This window comes from Epinephelus lanceolatus, chromosome 9 (genome assembly GCF_041903045.1).
Source record: "Epinephelus lanceolatus isolate andai-2023 chromosome 9, ASM4190304v1, whole genome shotgun sequence".
NCBI lineage: Eukaryota > Metazoa > Chordata > Actinopteri > Perciformes > Serranidae > Epinephelus > Epinephelus lanceolatus.
The window spans coordinates 25,810,944-25,829,463 of NC_135742.1; the positions used below are offsets into that span (position 1 = coordinate 25,810,944).

General features: G+C 43.1%; 3 protein-coding genes across 3 annotated transcripts; 2 read left to right on the plus strand and 1 right to left on the minus strand.

Moving 5' to 3' along the window:
• Positions 1 to 895: 895 nt before the first annotated feature.
• Positions 896 to 2,519, minus strand: srrd (SRR1 domain containing). The gene is made up of 6 exons (XM_033620306.2): positions 2,232 to 2,519; positions 2,103 to 2,143; positions 1,808 to 2,016; positions 1,631 to 1,729; positions 1,312 to 1,463; positions 896 to 1,223 (listed from the first exon to the last, which is right to left on the minus strand). Exons 1-6 carry the CDS (start codon positions 2,378 to 2,380, stop codon positions 983 to 985), a joined length of 891 nt encoding a protein of 296 aa, XP_033476197.1. The 5' UTR covers positions 2,381 to 2,519; the 3' UTR covers positions 896 to 982.
• Positions 2,520 to 3,121: 602 nt separating this feature from the next.
• Positions 3,122 to 8,743, plus strand: tfip11 (tuftelin interacting protein 11). Its single transcript, XM_033620305.2, has 15 exons — positions 3,122 to 3,261; positions 3,807 to 4,014; positions 4,299 to 4,470; positions 4,558 to 4,714; positions 4,830 to 4,957; positions 5,085 to 5,246; positions 5,454 to 5,645; positions 5,783 to 5,962; positions 6,088 to 6,222; positions 6,323 to 6,426; positions 6,566 to 6,734; positions 6,871 to 7,114; positions 7,242 to 7,384; positions 7,514 to 7,679; positions 7,819 to 8,743. Exons 2-15 carry the CDS (start codon positions 3,809 to 3,811, stop codon positions 8,163 to 8,165), a joined length of 2,505 nt encoding a protein of 834 aa, XP_033476196.1. The 5' UTR covers positions 3,122 to 3,261; positions 3,807 to 3,808; the 3' UTR covers positions 8,166 to 8,743.
• A 105-nt stretch (positions 8,744 to 8,848) lies between these two features.
• On the plus strand, positions 8,849 to 18,366 carry thoc5 (THO complex 5). Its single transcript, XM_033618664.2, has 20 exons — positions 8,849 to 8,984; positions 9,239 to 9,343; positions 9,961 to 10,104; positions 10,367 to 10,480; positions 10,877 to 10,974; positions 11,498 to 11,644; positions 11,730 to 11,844; positions 12,529 to 12,661; positions 12,760 to 12,837; positions 12,990 to 13,033; positions 14,241 to 14,340; positions 15,091 to 15,199; positions 15,934 to 16,035; positions 16,138 to 16,234; positions 16,325 to 16,436; positions 16,526 to 16,629; positions 16,726 to 16,813; positions 16,914 to 17,029; positions 17,878 to 18,068; positions 18,165 to 18,366. Exons 2-20 carry the CDS (start codon positions 9,245 to 9,247, stop codon positions 18,226 to 18,228), a joined length of 2,055 nt encoding a protein of 684 aa, XP_033474555.2. The 5' UTR covers positions 8,849 to 8,984; positions 9,239 to 9,244; the 3' UTR covers positions 18,229 to 18,366.
• Positions 18,367 to 18,520: the final 154 nt, after the last annotated feature.

Consider the following 18,520-nt stretch of genomic DNA (forward strand, 5'->3'; position numbering starts at 1 on the left):
AATCTGTAGAAATCAGTCTGCACAGCCACGTAACTTGCTTAAGAAACAACTTTTTTCCCCACATAAAAGTTACATTATTACAGCAGGGGGTTTTTTCCCAAAAAAGGAACACATCATTTCAAAAACAGGTAAGTTCCCACAATGAAAAAGTGTTAGGTATTCAGAAAGGCTCATGCTAAGCAAAAGGGAGCCACACCAAGCCGCACCCAAAATCACTGAAGGGTGTGGTCAGAAATGTGCTTTGATTTACCTGTAACCGTACCCAACAGTGATGTCATGTTGTCCTGGAGTAAACCTAAACATCCCTGCAGCAAGGTGAGAAATAAACCACAAGATCAGCAAAAACACAAAAGAAGGTCATCATGTGGTGTTAGGAACTGGTCCAGGTTGCTAAACAGACCAGTACCCCCATTACTTTTTTTCACAAACCCTTCAAAATGCCATATTTGTAAAGAAAACTTAGGGAGCCTGTGTCAGTATCAGAGCTAATAACTAATAAAATGTTGCTTAAAGATTCAACTAACATCTTTAGTGTGAAATTCAGATGTTCCTGTCTTCACATGAGAAAGTGGAAGTGGAACCACACTCTGGAAATAGCAACAAATAAAACACTGATACTCAGAAAGTTGAGGAGAGCTATACTGGGAATATGCTAAGGTCATTAAATTCTGTGTACTAAGGAAAATGATAGAGGTGTTCACCCAAAACAGGTGCAACAAAGCTCACAGAGTCACAAAGACGTCAACCAAGTGGGTCATTGCACTCCCATACGGTCCAGAGAAGACGTCTAAGCTGCCAAACATTTGTGTGGATATCCATTATTAAAAATGTTTCATTATCTGCTGCTATTTCAACATGTATGACTAGTTTGATATGATAATGTTGCAAGATTCAGTTCTCAGTTTAAAGCATGATTCATTTATTAAAAAACTGCCTATAAAAAAAAACATACAGCATGTCCATTTCTTGCTGATCTCCTGCCTCAGCTCTTTGTTTCCCTCAGAATAATCTCCAAATCAGGGCAGTGTTGGTACTGTGGTTCAGGTGGCTCTGCCCAAGTGGATTGTGGGAGTATGTTAAGGCTGCTGGTTGGAAAGGTGATAACTGCCGTGTCACTGAAGACATCAATCAGACGGGACGGACACGGCAGCTGTCTCTCCTCACACGCAGGCACAGCCTGTGCGATGTAGCTGTAGTCCCGCTGGAACTCTCTCTCGATTGTTCTGTTGGGACGACAGACAGCAGACAGGAAACATCACCTCTCCTCCAATGTCTTTAACATCACCTCACTCATTCATGTCCTGTACTAACCTGTCCCTTATGCCATTAAAGCTGTTTCCAATGATTATCATCTGAGGTAGACATTGTGTACTCCAGTTCTTCCATAGGAGGTTGTTGTACAGGGCCTTCCCACAATGCATCAGGTAAAAGAGTGTGGGCTTAGTCACCAGACGCTTCCCCTCCTGCACAATACAGTGAGAGAGAATACTGTTGTTTATGCGATGGCTTTCTACTCTCCCAGGAAGTCAGTAAGCATTAAAATCAGCTTGCAGGGACCTTGACATAGGTCGTCTTATTTGATTTTTCACTTGTCTGACTGGATAAAAAACACGAGTGGCCATCAACTGACCTCATTTTCTGTGAGTACATTCAGACCCAGCTCTCTCAAGACATCCCTCTCTCCAGAGGAGAATGCCGGGTCGTAAACAGAGCAGTCCTCCAGTGAGATCTAAAGAGAAAGGATCAGGGATGAACATGGTTTCAATTAGACTGTTTGTGTTCTCATTGGATAAACACATCCTCTTACCTGTCCTACATCCAGCAGCAGCAGCAACATTGCAAGCTGGTAACGAGCGGAGACACAGGAGGAGAAGGAGCCAAGGCCATAACACACACACACCAGCTGCTGACACAGTCTGCCATCTCTGCTGCTCCCCAGCTGGTCAGTGGGGTGCTCTGTGGTTTGGTTCTCTGGAGCTTTTGAGAAGGATGCTGATCCTGCCACCAGCAGCTGATCTGCAAACAAGAGTCCTGAAAGCGTCACTAAGCTGCACAGATAAACAAAATATTTTGTGCTGACTCAACTTGTCAAGCTTACTCACTTTTCCACTCTTGCCAAAACTCCTCGCATCTTAGCTCAGACCTACAGAGAGGAGGATACACACAGTTACTGGACCCCACCTAAACATGAATCATATTCCATGAGTCTGTTGCATAACTTGATTTCTTACACTGTGTCTCTGATTCGTTTAATAGTTTTCGCGATGTCCAGCTGATCCTGGCAGCATGTTGAATTCAAAGGCACCTGAGGAGATTTTGATTTCCGCGCTGCGCCTTTTCGTCGCCGGGCAACCTGCCACTCCTCCCCGGTGTCAGACATGTACGCTAAATTACCGGTGCCCCACGTTCACATACACGGACATGGGATACAAACATTTACTTCATTGTAAGTTAAGTGCTGGCTGGAGTCGGTCACTCAGCGGTGTGAAGGAAATGGGAATATTTTGAGTGTAACACACACATTTCTCCTTCCGGTGTTAAGGCAAATTTTGTATTCCGCACTTGGCGGTGCGCCGTCGTGTTTGTCAAAATACCGGTGATTCGTGGATAATAAACAGGCAATAGACGAGTAATTTAAACTCAGCGTAGTGGTGAAGGAAACTAAGGTGTGTCACGCGCTGGATCACTACGAAGCAACTGTGTCGAAAATGGTTCACTGTTTCAAATCGTGTCATACAAAAAAAAAAAAAAAAAATGGTGACACCTGTTGGCCAAACCGATGGGAGATATGACATGTATGACATGGCCTAAATGTTAGATCATGTTAAAATCACATGGTTTAAACAGTGAGAATAGCAGAGGTTTCTCCTGCTATCATCTTGAAAGAAATCAGTTGACATATGTAATTTGAGAAAGGCTAACAAGCCTGTCAAACGCTACTATTACACGCCGAAATGTTTTTTAAGTATTGTTTTCCACCTAAACTGCCATGAATGACTAAAGTCAATAGAGGGAAATATCTTCTAAATAACTTGTTTTTTCTTGTAGAATTGAGATATTTTTAACGTGAACAAGTGCATCCTTTCGGGGTACAGAGTTTGATGCAACACCTGCAGTTTCCGGCGCCTACCGGAAGTACTTGTATTTTCGTGTGTGAAACGAATAAAATAACCGGAGCTATTTAGCTGGATTAACTTTAGCATAATTACTGCCTCTATGGTATACAAAATTACCGGCTAGAGGGAATAACAATCGTTTCAGGTAAGTCATAGAAGACTATTTTTTTCATTATGTCGCAGCACGCATTTTTTGGGGGTAAAGCGAACAGTTTACATTCGCTAACGTTAGCCTTTGCTAGTAAATCTTAGCTTGTCTTCACGTTGTGTTCTCCTCACATGGGCTAGATATATGTAGAGCCATGTAACGTTAGTTATTCAGAAATGCTAATCAAGAGTAATGGTGCTACATAACTAGCTAGCTATTTGAGATAATGCAGCTATAATTTCCTTTGAGCTGACATGCTACTGTGCTACTGTTAGCCTAACTAAATTGCTGTTGATCCCATACCAGGACAATAGTAACTACAAAAGCATAACTACATAGAATTCAACATAAACAAAACGCACTGGATTAACGCCAAACTTACTTACTAGATTTCCTCGCGAGCTTTCAGCCATCTCTCGTAGCTTTCATTTGCAGACAGATTTTGCTCGGTGGTTATGTAGATGGTTCTTCTGTGTAGTTTATAATGTGATGTTTTTCCACTACTAAAACCATCTTGGTAATTTGTTTATTGTGACAAACAGCCATGTCCATGTCCCATCTGTATGGGAAGAGAAATGAGGAGGAGGAAGGCGTGGAGATAGAGAGCTTTGAGGTGACAGAATGGGACCTGGCCAATGAGTTCAACCCAGACCGCCGCAGGCACAGGCAGACCAAGGAACAGGCCACCTATGGCATCTGGGCTGACAGGGACTCAGACGAGGATGAGAGGCCCAGCTTTGGAGGCAAGAAGTAAGACATGGGTTTATTTTTGTTGATGCCCCAGTGCCCCTGTTGTGCAGAAGTCTGGTTCCATGTCGATATGTGTTTTCCCTCCCCATAACCTGCACCCAGCTATATCCCTTACCCAAGTCACTCATCTCCTCTATGTATAACCCCATTCAGAGGGAAAAGACCTTGACACAAGACCCCATCATTAGTCACCCCAAGAGGAATAGTCCAGAGAAATGCTGCTTTTTTTTTCTCTCTCTCCCCAGTCGTTTAGGAAATTAATAAATTTGTTGTGTTTTATCCAGGTCTAAAGATTACACTGTTCCAGTGAGCTTTGTGAGTGGTGGTCTTCGTAAGTCTGCAGCTGAGGAAAAACAGCACCAACAAAAAGAGGAAGGAGGCTCTGATGACTCTGAAGATGATGGTCCTTCAGCACCTCCCCCTCCTCGTGGCATTGCACCCAAAAAACTCCAGATGGTAAGTTTTGTTGTGTGTATCTTATTTACTCATTGCATTGTATTCCGTAACAATGCTCTGTCAAAGTCTTTTTTTTCCTATTCCTAGGGTAACTTCCGGGGGAACCAGTCACAAAGGTTTGCAGGTGGCATACAGTCTGGTAAAGGCATCGGTAGCTGGGAGAAGCACACAAAGGGCATTGGCCAGAAACTTCTGCAGAAAATGGGTTATCAACCTGGCAAAGGCCTGGGCAAGAACGCTCAAGGTGGGTAGGCCTAAGGAGGCTATGTTATTTAGATATTAAATAATACTGTATGTTTTTCAGGAGCAATAAAGTAGAGTCTGTATACTCTTGACTTTGCACCCTCTTATTGCTGCAGGTATTATTAATCCCATTGAGGCAAAGGTTCGTAAAGGCAAGGGAGCAGTGGGTGCTTATGGCAATGAGCGAACCCAGCAGAGTCTTCAGGATTTCCCCGTGGTCGACTCAGAGGAGGAGGAGGAAAAGGTAGAATATTGCTTCTTTTTCCAGCCACACCCACTCTTAGATTGTATTGTTAGAGTGTACAGCAGAAGTGATACTGTAGAGTCAGTCAACATTATTTTAACATTATTCTCAATATCTTTCTGTGTAGGAGTTTCAGAAGGAGCTAGGCCAGTGGCGTAAGGATCCTGCAGGTTCTGTAGGGAAGAAGAAGCCCAAGTATTCCTACAGAACTGTGGATGAGCTAAAGGCTAAAGGCAAGGTGGCAGGGCGCAGCACAGCAGCATCTGCTGGAGAGTTGGCACAGGTTAAGGTATGTTTGAAAAGACTGACTGTAATACTTCTTTGTGTCTGTCTCACAGGAATGTTATCCGGACACTGCTGAATTAGGCTAATGTTATAATAGGCATCAGGAACTGAGGTTAATTGTACACTCAGTACAAGCTCTTGTGGATGACAAGTGGTCTGCTGCCTTTCTGTGTCTGAATCTCATTTACCTCACATCTGTTCCAATCTCTAGGTAATAGATATGACTGGGCGAGAACAAAAGGTATATTACAGCTATAGCCAGATGTCCAACAAGCACAGTGTTCCAGATGAAGGTCCGCCAAGCTTGTCCACACAGGATCAGAAGGGATCAGGCTTTGCTCTCCCTGAACTTGAACATAATCTGCAGCTACTGATAGACCTCACAGAACAGGACATATTACAGGTATGAGGAAACCAAAGTTATCTGCCAAATATCTACAGCTATGAGTTTCTGCAGCTTTCCTCTTTACCACTCAGCTAATTCTGCTTCAGCCTCATACTGACACACTTTTTTTCTTTCTTATTTCCCACCTCCTGTAGTCCGCCAGACGTCTGCAGCATGAGAAAGATGTAGTTGTGTCCCTGAGCCACGAGTCACGAGCACTGCAGAGCAGACTGGATGCAGAGCAAGATGCCATCTCCAGAATGGAGGCTGTTCTGGCATTGGTGGAGCGTTTTCCCTCTGGGGAGATGGCCCCTGGGGAGGGGCCCACCCTGCAGGTGCATATACAGTGAACACACAAAGACTAACAGCTACAGTTATGAGGCTATTTCAGTTTATTCGTCCTTGCTGTGTTACCACACACATAGGTCAGTGTTTTTGTGCCTTTCCTCTCTTTCTTCAGGAGTGTGCCCGGATCTTTGAGACTTTACAAACAGACTATTATGAAGAATACAAGACAATGGGATTGGCAGACCTGGCTGTAGCTGTTGTCCAGCCGTTACTCAAAGAAAAACTTCGGTCTTGGGACCCTCTGAAGGTATGCTCATGCAGTCATCTTCTTTTGAGGTCACTACATACTTTAATCAGTAGTAATTAATAAAGATACCAATTCACACACTGTTTTCTGATTATTTCAGGATAGCTCTTATTGTCTGGAAGACATCGGTCAGTGGAGAGCAATCCTTGAATCCAGAGACCTCCATACCAGTGCCCCAGATTCAAACATGGACCCTTACCACAGGTCATTTTAAACACACAAACATATATTAAGCTGTGCTCAACTATTTACATTAATGGATTCTGCAGGATAGGAGTTAAAGCCTGTTTTTGACTACACAGTATATGTTTCTGAAATGCTTGTCCTGTCTGTGTTTGTCCAGACTGTTGTGGGAAGTGTGGATCCCAGTGATGCGACCTTGTGTGTCAGGCTGGCAGCCTCGTATAGTAGTGCCGATGGTGGACTGTGTGGAAGTGTGGGCTCCTCTTCTCCCAATATGGATCCTGGAACACCTGATGGAGCAGCTGATCTTACCTCGGCTACAGCGAGAGGCAAGACACACACACACTATCTCTAGTTAACGACATTCTTGCTCAGATGTAGAGAGACTCCCATGGTTTTGATTATTTCATTATAATTGCCTTCAACATAACAAGCTGATTTTTTTTCCCTCTCCTGCTTTGATAGGTAGATAACTGGAACCCTTTAACTGACACAGTGCCCATCCACTCCTGGATCCATCCGTGGCTGCCTCTGCTTCAATCACGTCTAGAGCCTCTCTACCCACCTATCCGGAGCAAGCTATCCAATGCCTTGCAGCGATGGCATCCAAGTGACGCCTCGGCCCGCCTCATCCTACAGCCATGGAAAGATGTTTTCACACCAGGTGCATGGGAAGCCTTCATGGTGAAAAACATCATCCCTAAACTAGGTATGTCTACATCAGTGGCAGCCTTAAGCAGGTTACCAGTGAGGACAATGTATTTCTCTACAGTCTTATCCCTGTCCCTCTTATTCCCACTGGTTTATCTTCTTCATGTGTCTGTGCCCCTCCACAGCTCTGTGTCTGGAAGAGCTGGTTATCAACCCTCACCAGCAGCAGATGGATCCATTTAACTGGGTGATGGATTGGGAGGGCATGTTGTCCCCCTCCAGCCTGGTGTCCCTGCTGGACAAAAACTTTTTTACGAAGTGGTTGCAGGTCAGTAAATTAACTTAAGCAGAACAGAAAGTTATTAAGATGCACTTAGTTGCAATGAATTATTGAATTTTGTTAAATGTTTAATTCTTTGGGACTTAATTATGTCTGTCTCTGTTTTGGTGATTAAAGGTCCTGTGTTCATGGCTGAGCAACAGTCCTAACTATGAGGAAATCACTAAATGGTACCTGGGCTGGAAGAGCATGTTTAGTGACGTCTTGTTGTCACAGCCGCTCATTAAAGAGAAATTTAATGAAGCTTTGGACATCATGAACCGAGCAGTGTCTTCAGGCATGGGTTAGTAGTGCACACCTTTTCAGGAGATAAACAGATATGAAAACAATTACACATCAATCCTTTATGAAATTATGACAATTCAGCCCTTTTTTTTCTTCTGCAACCGAGCTACAACACTCACTTTTTTTCATATTCACAGGTGGATATATGCAACCTGGTGCAAGGGAGAACATTGCATATCTAACACAGACAGAGAGACGAAAAGACTTCCAGTATGAAGCGATGCAGGAGCGCAGAGATGCCGAGAGCGTGGCTCACAGGGGCATCAGTGCTGGTGTGCCGACTAACTTCAAAGATCTCATCCAGACCAAGGCAGAGGAGAACAACATTGTCTTCATGCCCTTAGTGGCCAAACGGCACGAGGGCAAACAGCTGTACACATTTGGGCGTATTGTCATTTACATAGACAGAGGGGTTGTGTTTGTGCAGGGAGAGAAGACTTGGGTCCCCACGTCTTTGCAGAGTCTGATAGATATGGCCAAGTGAGGGTGGACGGACTGATTCCTTGGTCTACTATGTGTAAAAGAGAATAAGTAGAGCAAATGTTTGCCTTTTGTGTAACTGCTGATCTTTGTCATATGTGTCTTTGTACATTTTTAGTGTCACTAGAGCTGTGAATAAATCATTTTTGATTGTATGTGGCTGATTTTTTTTTTTGATCAGATGTGAAATATAAATAGGTACATTATGTTCAAGTACTGCATTTATACAGTATAGTACATTGAGGCATATGCATGATGGTTTTTCAGGAGATATTGTGTTGCAACGTAGGAAGGGCAATTTTCTATATCGCTTATTTCATGAAACTTTTCATTAAAATACTGCTTCCAAGGTAGTATCAGATTATTTTGACATGTTTTTTTACATGCACAAAAAAATCTACTCATCATTGACGTTTACAGTATGAACATTAATTTTCAAAAGATGTCTCGACTGGTGCTGCTTATTTTACTGTACCTTTATATATATATTCACCATTGGTGTTTTAATATTTTTTCTTTGTGTATGGGATAACAATTGAACAATATAAGGTTAAGAAATAAAGTAACTTATATAATCTAAAGTATCTTTAGAGTAGTTGTCTTTTTAAATGACGGGCACTACCACTATCGATATATCCTATAGGTGGCAGTATAGCCGTTGGTTCCTCCTTTGGCTAGCCGGTGTGAGTATTTTGGCACGTCAAGCCTTCCGTCCGTCTGTGGCGCTTTACGGGTAAACCCACGGTCTAGCTAAACAAAGTATCCTGTACGTGTGCATTTGCCCTCGATTTATTAATTTCAGCCGTATTTCTGCACCAAGGAGGTATGTGGCTATTTATGTATATCACATTAAACACACAATATATCAACGGTTTGATATCTGTGATTGAAAATCTGCCTTTATGAGCTGACAAGCTAACGGTTGTTAGCCAAAAAGCTAGTCAGCCACAGCCATTGCAAAGATACAGTGCTAGCATTAGCTAGCTTACTAATGCATAAATAGTAGTGGGAAAAGTTTTCACTGCTTATCTCTGTCTAATTGTATTTTTTCTATGTATTTCCAATATTCGTATCCAGTTAACCATGTCGTCGGACGCCTTAAAGAAGCGAAAGTCGAAGGTTCTCCGCAGTGAAGGAGGAACCCCAGAGACGAAGCGAGGTCGCGGGGAGGGGGACCAGCAGGTAACTTTGGGACACCGCCGGGAGGAGTAGCAGGGTGCTTTAATGTGTGGGGTCAGGGTGCTCTGATAACAGCAAAAATACGCATCGACAAGGTTTCACTGGGCATTGTAATCCAGATAGGAAGTTCATAACAGTCAAGCTCGTTTGTCTTCAGATAAATAATAGACACTGAGATACTGAATACTTTGACCATCATAGCAAACTTAAGAGTTAATTTTTGCACATCTTTCATGGCGGTAAGTATCACAGAAAAGATATCACATGATTAAATCCACTGCCTCATGTGATTGAAAAACAAAATCATTGTTGATCAAAGGACTGTTGGTGCACACTAGCTTGGATGTACATGTCTGTTTAAGCACTATATTGTCACCAAGATAACCAGCTGCTAATGTAGCATAGTGAACATTTGAGTTCTCAGTATTTAAGTTTGAGTCAAGTTCAGAGTCTTTAAATTTGGCACCTGTTTGATCACCTGTGTAAATCCCCGCTAGTGGTGTTGTGATGGATTCAGCACTGTGATTTCTTACAGCACCAAGAAGAGTGGGCTCAAGTTACTAGGTGACCAACAGTGGTGTGATTTATTATATTAATGATGTTGTTTTTTAATGTTACAGGATGCGCGTGTGTATAGTGAGGAGATAGAGCTGGATGGCAGGGACCCTGAGCAGGACTTCCTGCAGTACAAAGAGTCATGTGAGAGTTTGGCCACACTCATGAGTGAGATCCAGGAGCTTAAAGCCAGTGGAGCCAAGGAGGGGGTAAGAATCAGACTTAAGATATACATCCAAACATACTCATTATATACTGATTCCATTGCCAGCTTTTGGTTCAGTCATAATTTAGTGACAATACAGTCTTGTTAAACAAGTACTACATTCTCAAACAGCAGAAATGTTTTACATACACTTCGTAATCCTGGTAAACCTAATACACCACAACATTGTATATATGATCTCAGACAAAGCTGATTCTATGTTTTCACCACAATAATAAAGTCTAACAAGTTGTGCCTGTCCTCAGTGTGCTGAGATCGAGCAGAGACGTATGCAATGCTGCATTCACTTCATGAATCTGAAAAAACTCAATCGTCTGGCTCATATGCGACTGAAGAAAGGCAGAGACCAGACGCACGAGGTAATTCCCACACAACTCTCAAATGCTGTCCAATGTTCATGAGACATAAGAAATACCAGCTTGGTTTAAGTTCACTCGATTCCATTCATTTGCTGTAAAAGTGCTGCCTCAGCTCCCTTTTGTGCTGATCAGGAAAGGCAAGTCGAACACCAAGCACTTTGTTTCTACTTTTAACACCTAACTGCAGTAGCTGCCGCTGTCAGCAAAGAAAGCTTTACACCCTTAGGTTGGTTTTCTCTTAGAATTTATTGATCCAGTTTCAGATCCTGTGTATTGATCTTCATTCTTACTGAATCTTGGTTGTGATTTTCAGCATATTGTTTGGCATGTATGGTTTTCCAGGGTTACCTAGTTTGTGTTTGCAAACCAGCCTTAACCCCAGATTTTCCCCCTCAGGCAAAGCAGAGAGTGGATGTGCTGCACCTTCAGTTACAGAACCTGCTGTATGAAGTTATGCATCTTCAGAAGGAGATCAGCAAGTGTCTGGAGTTCAAGTTAGTACAAAATAATATATATGTCAACTTAAACATCTTTTACTTTGAACACACTTGAGACTAAGCACAATGACAATGAACAGTCACTATGAACAAGAGAGCTTAACGGCAGACCTTGTTAATGTCTACATTTGTATGTGAATATACAAATTGCTTTCTAAAAAAATATGCATCACATAAAGCCCTAGAAATGAAGACATGCCATTTCTCTCTGACAGATATAGATTTATATTTATAGTATGTACTCAAGAGGGAAAAAATAATTACTTATGTAAGAGATAGTCAAAATGTATAGCTAGTTATATAACAAGTTGCTCAGGTGGAGTAAAACTTGTAAATATGACTTGTGACTTCCACTGTTGATAGTTCATGTCCATATTTTAAAGAACACATGCTTTCACGGTGGTGATAATGATAATACACTTTATTTACTTAGTAACTTTAACACACACACACACACACACACACACACACACAAAACGCAACTCAAAATGCTGAGTTAACGTACCTTTCCCTGATCCAGGTCTAAGCACGAGGAGATAGACTTGGTGTCCGAAGAAGAGTTTTACCAGGGGGCGCCACAGGATATTTCCAGACCTCAACTCACAAAAAATGATCCTCACCAACTCACGCTGGCACGGCTAGACTGGGAACTTGAACAGAGGAAGAGGTATATAAACTTGCACACAGCATAGTGCATTAGCAGCCTGCTGGGGAGCACAGAGCAGCTGTTAAAAGTTTGTGCTTGGATACAGGTTGGCAGAGAAATATAAGGAGTCACAAGCAACAAAGGAGAAGATCCAGAAGAGCATTGAGGTGAAGAAGGAGCATCTGACAAGCTTGCAGCCAGGACTCAATGCCATCATGCAGGTATAACAGCATTTTGGGTGCTATATTGTAAATGTTTTATGCTTTAAGGGACCTTTTTTATTGGCACTTCTAAGTTCAGGCCAGAAGTGCACCCCAACGCCTCCGAGTGGGTAGCAGCGACATCTTGCTGACAGCAGCCAACTGCTGACAACCCCTCTTCTCCCCCTCAAACAAGTATATGTTGCAAGACTCAACTCCCATCTGTGCAGAAGACCAGAGAGAAAGATGTTTTTTTTCAAAAGTCCCTGTGTGTTCAGCTGTTGGTGCTTTTGTAGCTTCTAACTGAATAACTGAATATGTGGTATACAGTTTAGTTTCTCTCTTGTGTCCTGTTTGTACTTCCAGATATCTGCTTTACTTTACCGTTTCATGTTTGCTTTGAGCCGTATAGGAGCCGTGTTATACCCAATATTTCTGTATTTGGCTGCTAAAAACTGGTACATAACAAAATATCTAGGAACTTTTATTGTGAAGAATTTATAGGAAATGAAATGTGTTAATCACTGAATTAGCAGAACTTTTCTAGCTGAGCTGTGCATGTTTTGAAAATGTGTTGTTCATTTATTATTTATAATATCGACTGCTTAGTTAAATTTCTTCACATTTTTTCTTTATTGAGGTGAAGGTCTTACCACCATGTATGTAGCCCCTGAATAACAATATGATTTCTGCTCTCTTTCACAGGCCTCTCTCCCGGTGCAGGAGTACCTGTCCATGCCTTTTGAACAGACTCAGATACAGACAGAGGTTGCTCGCCACCTGCCGCCACCTCTCTACGTCCTATTTGTTCAAGCCAATGCTTATGGCCAGGCCTGTGGTGAGTAGTCATTTGAGAATATGCTGCGTTAATGTTGAGTTTGTCTATATGGGAAAGAAGACCCGATTCTCAACTATCTATTTTTGTTTCCATGTCAGACAAGAACCTGAGTGTCTCAATCAGTGGTGATGTGGATGAAGCCAAGGCCCTGTCCAAACCTCCAGAAGATTCCCAGGGTACAAACGCTACTTTACATGCCTGCCATCACACAGACACTTAACTTTGTTGTGCAGTTCATCTAAATATTTCAAGATGTTATATTTCTGAGAAGTGCACAACCCCAAAAAACAGAAAAACCATAAAAAATACATGTTCTCTTTTCATTCAGATGATGAGAGTGACTCAGATGCAGAGGAGGAGCAAGAGAAAACGGTGAGTCACACTAACACCCTCAGGTCACTGGGTTCAACGATTTCTTAATATACCTGTCTTTGCAACTGACACACAAAAGATCCCTGAGGCTCTAGCTGTCACACATTGTGGTCTGGCGGGTTGGGGAGCGGCAGCTATCGATCGCTTCCTGCATCCGGACAATGCCAGCTGGAGGATTCTGGGAAATATTTATCAAGAATGGCTAGGTGACTGTAACCTGAGCCCACCTCGGGCTTGCACTCTCAGCACCAAACCTGTGCTTTCTGTCGGGATGTTTCTCTAGTGAAATAGATATCTATTTTCTTAAGTACTGTTTTGGGAATACATTTTTTTGTATTGTGTTGCAGCTTTTGTCTGGCATATCTGCATATAAGGGGCAGTGCCCACCAAAGTGTTTTTTTTCCTTAGGCCAGTGAATTGTTTTAATTCCTTGCAGTGGGTGCGCTGCGTATTTACGTTATGCTACAAACGCCAGAAGCATGACGAGGCACTGAGTGTCTGTTTTGTGCTTAGAATTGTGTTTGTTTTTTTTCCCCGAGTTCAGAGAGTTGAAAAACTCTTCTTCAACTTTGCATAAAATGCTGTGCAGTTTAATCACAGTGGAGGAGGTACAAATACCATGAAGACCAATTGTCACATCTTAGATGTACAAGTGCCAAACAACAACAACAGTAGAGGAGAAGTGTGTTATATGCAGTACATATATTAATATCTGTTTCCTCTTGTGAACCCACATAACCAGGCGGGTTTGTCCTCTTTCCTTATATGCTTATGCTTCAGTCTTCCTTTTGTCCAGAGCAAGTATTCTACCTTGTGCCAGCATTTCTCCTTCCTAGGTTAATCCATATTATAGCAACCACACACAACCAAAACGCCTCACCTAAAAAACAACAAAACTGCGCCTTCAAAGTGTTGGGGAAAAAAACTCTTAGGTGGACATTGGGCCTAGCAGCTCACCTGAAACACCCCTTGTTTTTTTAATCTTTTACTACTTTGAACCTTCCTTTGAACTGCCGCTTCCACCTTTTATCTGTAACAGTATAGGGCTAAAATGCTACAGATGCTAAGTCATTTTCATGTTTCACCTGGAATCAGATGGAATTTGAAGCGAATTGTTTTTCTAACTCATTTGATATGCCACAATGTCAAACATTCACTTTGTCTTGCTTTTGTTCTCTTCATCTCTTGTTTCCATCACTGTTGACAGAAGAGGAGAAGGCCAACTACAGGCGGCCAGCTGGATGAGAAAAGACGGGAGATGCTGAAAAGGCACCCTCTGTCCCTCCTCTTAGACCTCAAGTGTAAAGGTAACTCATAATGCATCCTTATTGATTTCAAATTTTAGCATCTGCACCAAACAAGTCTGTGCATTTTGTGAATTTGTTTGTTTACAAGTCATCTGTAATGTATCAATAGCTATTGTAGTAACTGTATACGTACCAGATAGTGAGTGAAACAAAGTAAGCGTGACCCAGTCTGCTATGATGTCATGACACCATTTGACCCTTGTGTTCCCTCTGCTGGCAATAAAAGGAATAGTGACAGATTATAGGGAGATCTGCATTGCAGGCGTAACTTTACCTAAAGTGGGAAGGGGGGGGGGGGAGACGCTTGCAGCATCGTGGGTCTGCAGCACCTACAACAAGCTGTAAGCATATTTTCCCATCACCAGTCTTTTTCTAACCACTGCTCGTATTTCTAGTGCCTTCCCTCTCCCCAGTTATCTTCATTGCTGCCAGCTGCAGCAGTCAGTTTACTGCAGCAAAAGCAAAAAGAGAGCAGCGTAGGTGTCACTGAGTGAAAGAGTGTCACAGGGTTCACGGTGACTGCAGAGAGGGGACTGTGAAAGATGACCATCAGCATAGTATGTGTCCCGTGGGTGCTGCTAGCTACCATCGTGACCACACCCTGTTATTGCTTTCTGATGCGCTGCAGTGTAATGTAATCCCAGGGGGGCCTTCACTGGGAGGATTAATGAAAAGAGACGGGTAGAGAGAGAGTATTGAGCTAGTAATGGATTAGTTAATCACCATGTGTTATCTGTCTTCTCTCCACAGATGGCAGCATCCTTCATCTCTACTTCTATTACCTGATGAATCTCAACATCATGACAGTCAAGACCAAGGTCTCCACCTCCACAGACCTTAACACAGCCATCAGCGCAGGGTGTGTATGTGTGTGTGTAGATGTAGGCCCAGATCAGACAGAGCGTGTTTTGCAGGCTGCAAAAAGGTGAGCCGCACTGCCCTGCTTTTTTTGTTGAAGCCTGCCCCAATCAGACAGAGTGCTTTTTGCAGCTGGCTGCATTTTATGTTAATTGTTGCTAGGCAACCACCAAATCACCTGTCTTTTGCTGTGGTAAGTAAACTCAGATCTGTACCTTAAAATCTGCATTAAAAATGGGCAGGGGGAGGGCACATGGGAACTGGAGATCCATGTGGGTACTTGAGACCCTCAGAAAGAGTGCCACCAGCTGGTCTAGGAGCTTTGCTTGCAAGTTGGTTTGTTCAAGGCTAATTTAAGGATGATACAAGGATGCGCCAAATTATGATTGGTAAAATTTTAGAAAGTACTACTTGCTACAACTTATTGTAAAGGCCACTATAAAAGGCCTACCTCTCAGTTTATCTGATTGGATAATGGGGAAAAAAAGCACCAGTGACTTTGAGCGCTTTTGCACTCCGAGTTGAAGTTTTTCAACTCAATGTATTCAGGACACTCCTGCAAAAATGTAAGGTGCGTAGAGCAGAAAAGCAGCAAGCAAAATGCTTTACTCTTATTGAAAACAATTACAGAAGGCTGCCCCAGGCTGCTTAAACACACTGTCTAATCGGAGCCTTCAGCGTCCGTCTTCTTCTCTGTGTCACTCAAAACAAAGTCTAATAATGTCTTGTTTGCAGGGACCTGCTGAAGTCAGACACTCTCCTCAGCTGTCTCTACACCAGCGACCAGGGACGTGAAACACCCAATCCAGCTAATCGCTACCAGTTTGATAAAGTCGGGTGAGGATGTCAAGCAATTTAATGAAATAAGAAGACGTAGAGCAAATCCCACTGCTGAATTTATTGAAATTCAGGCAGAATTAACCCATCATTTCTTTTTAGGATTTTTTCCTTTGCTGATTATGTGGACGAGCTGGGCCATCCCTACATGTGGGTGCAGAGTCTAGGAGGACTACATTTTCCCAAAGATTCTTCAGAGGTGCATGTTGAAATCAAGTGTTTTACTAATTGAGCACAGTTTCTGTGTGTTACAGCCTCGTCATGTTGGTACACGCTTATATTTTTCCAGGGTGTACGTGTGGGCAGTTCTCTGAGTGCCAGCCACATGGAGAGCACCATGAAGCTGCTGAGGGGACGACTCCAGTCCCGCCTGGCTTTACACAAACAGTTTGCCTCTTTAGGTACATCATATGTTAACAACCACATGTTATATACTTTGAAAGAGGAAATAAGACATTTTGACTGAGACTGTTTGTGCTCCTGTCCTCAGAGCACAGCATCATCCCTGTCTCCAGTGAGTGTCAGCACCTCTTCCCTGCCAAGATCATCTCCCGTTTAGCTCGCTGGATCACTATCACTCACCAGGAGTACCTGGTATACACATATAATCACATATGTGCAGATATTTGAAATCATCTGTTTTAAAAAATGCAACATATGTCTTACTGTGGTATTTCTCTTTCATGGTAGGATCTGCCATATACTCGTCATGTGACTGATGCTGGGCTGGCAAAGGAGACTGATCTATACTTCATGGCTGTGGTGGAAAGGGGCACAGGTAAAATACGAGCCCTCATGACAGAATTTCCCGATGTTGATTTTTTTTTTTGTTGTTGTCTTTCTTATAACCCACCTGCCTTAATCTCCTCCTTCCTCAGCTCGTCTCCAAGCCGCTGTGGTGCTGAGTCCCCGTTACCCAGAAATCTCTCCTCTCTTCTCCCTGTCCCTCAGCTGGAAGGGAGAGCGCAGTGGACGCACTGATGACAACCTTCGAGTATGAGCTTTTTTTCAATATTGATTTCTTATGTTCCATTAGCTCGTTTAACGTCTAGATATTTAATGCTCCACGGCTTTGTTCACATTATAAGCAAATGTGGCCCAAGTCCAGTTTTTTTGTTTTTTTTTTTATTTGGCTGATGTCACAGGGGTGTGGACACAGAACTCTGCTGAATTTTTCTTTTCAAAATGGATCTGATCTGATCACTGGCCATACGACCACCCTGAGCACAGTCATGTCGGAAGTCTTGTGTGTTTTACCCATGCATCGTCACTGTGCATCGCAGATCACTCACCATACATGGTCGTAATGATCTGTTGAAACTACAGAAGGCTGCTGCAGCCGTACCGCTGCTGCAATAGGCTGCTCCAGTCGCCAGCTGATAGAGCCCGACTGCATAACGCTTTGTGACAAGGATAGCTTGCCTGCATAAGTGCTGCTGTGACAGCATTGACATGAGGCACCGATGGAGATACTGTAATGAAGCCTCGGACATCCGCAAGTTTTGGAGGCGCTGTCCCTCTATGAAACCCTCCATATTCTGGCCCCACCACTCCTGAATCCGCTCCTAGCCGCACCCACACCTCTCTCCTCACAGAGCTACCAGCAATAGCTGCTAATAAAGCTATAGTGTTGTCATCTGAAAGTCAACGTGTAACATTATTGGTTGCATGTGAGACTTTTCAGGGCAGGGATCCTTTCACACTGATGTCAGATATGGGTCACTTTAAACATGAATGTCAACAGTCTAGACAGAAAAATCAGATCTGGGGGGGATATTGGAATTGAGCATTAGTCCCTGTAATGTGAGTGCAGCCTCACTGACTCATCTTTTCCCTTTTTAGGCCATGGAGAGTGAGGTCAATGTGTTCAAAAATGAGCTACAGGGGCCACGTCCAGGACACCAGCTCTTGACCAATCAGCTTTCCCGCCTGTGTGTCTGCCTGGATGTATATTTGGAGACTGAAGGACAAGATGACAGCGTGGAGGGACCACGAGAGTTTCCCAGAGAAAAGATGTGCCTGCGCACTGTCAGGTACACAGTCACAGGAAGTAAACAAAATGTGGTCAAAGACAGTTTAGTATCTGAGTAAGTTCACAGTATCTCTGACATCTCACCTCTCTTTCTCAGGGGTCCAAATCGTCTGAAGCCATTCAAGTACAACCACCCGCAGGGCTTCTTCAGTCACCGCTAGATCTGTCCATGTGATTCTTCTTGCTGTACTTTACAACTCTAACTCCCTCAAGCTTGCCATCATGGCTCTTTGACACAGTATCCGTTTTTTAAAAAGCCTTTTTACCTGAAAATAAAAGAACACCGTTATTTTCCTGAATGAGTGTGTATCTGGTCTATCTGGCTCAGTTGCAGCTATGCTTTGTTGTGCTCTCCAAATTTCCCTGTTTCATCCCTCTGCCTTTCTCTCCACCCTCACCTCTCTGTGCTGCTCTATTTATAGGCCTCGTCTGCGCTAGCTGATTACTATGCCA

Coding starts and splice junctions, on each gene's coding strand:
- srrd (XM_033620306.2), bottom strand. CDS start 2,380: ATGTCTGACACCGGGGAGGAGTGGCAGGTTGCCCGGCGACGAAAAGGC. Junction 2,144..2,231: donor AAACGAATCAGAGACACAGT/GTAAGAAATCAA, acceptor TCCTCTCTGTAG/GTCTGAGCTAAGATGCGAGG. Junction 1,224..1,311: donor TTTAATGGCATAAGGGACAG/GTTAGTACAGGA, acceptor TCGTCCCAACAG/AACAATCGAGAGAGAGTTCC.
- tfip11 (XM_033620305.2), top strand. CDS start 3,809: ATGTCCATGTCCCATCTGTATGGGAAGAGAAATGAGGAGGAGGAAGGC. Junction 4,958..5,084: donor CAGAGGAGGAGGAGGAAAAG/GTAGAATATTGC, acceptor CTTTCTGTGTAG/GAGTTTCAGAAGGAGCTAGG. Junction 5,646..5,782: donor CAGAACAGGACATATTACAG/GTATGAGGAAAC, acceptor CACCTCCTGTAG/TCCGCCAGACGTCTGCAGCA.
- thoc5 (XM_033618664.2), top strand. CDS start 9,245: ATGTCGTCGGACGCCTTAAAGAAGCGAAAGTCGAAGGTTCTCCGCAGT. Junction 11,845..12,528: donor GACTCAATGCCATCATGCAG/GTATAACAGCAT, acceptor TCTCTTTCACAG/GCCTCTCTCCCGGTGCAGGA. Junction 13,034..14,240: donor AGGAGGAGCAAGAGAAAACG/GTGAGTCACACT, acceptor CACTGTTGACAG/AAGAGGAGAAGGCCAACTAC.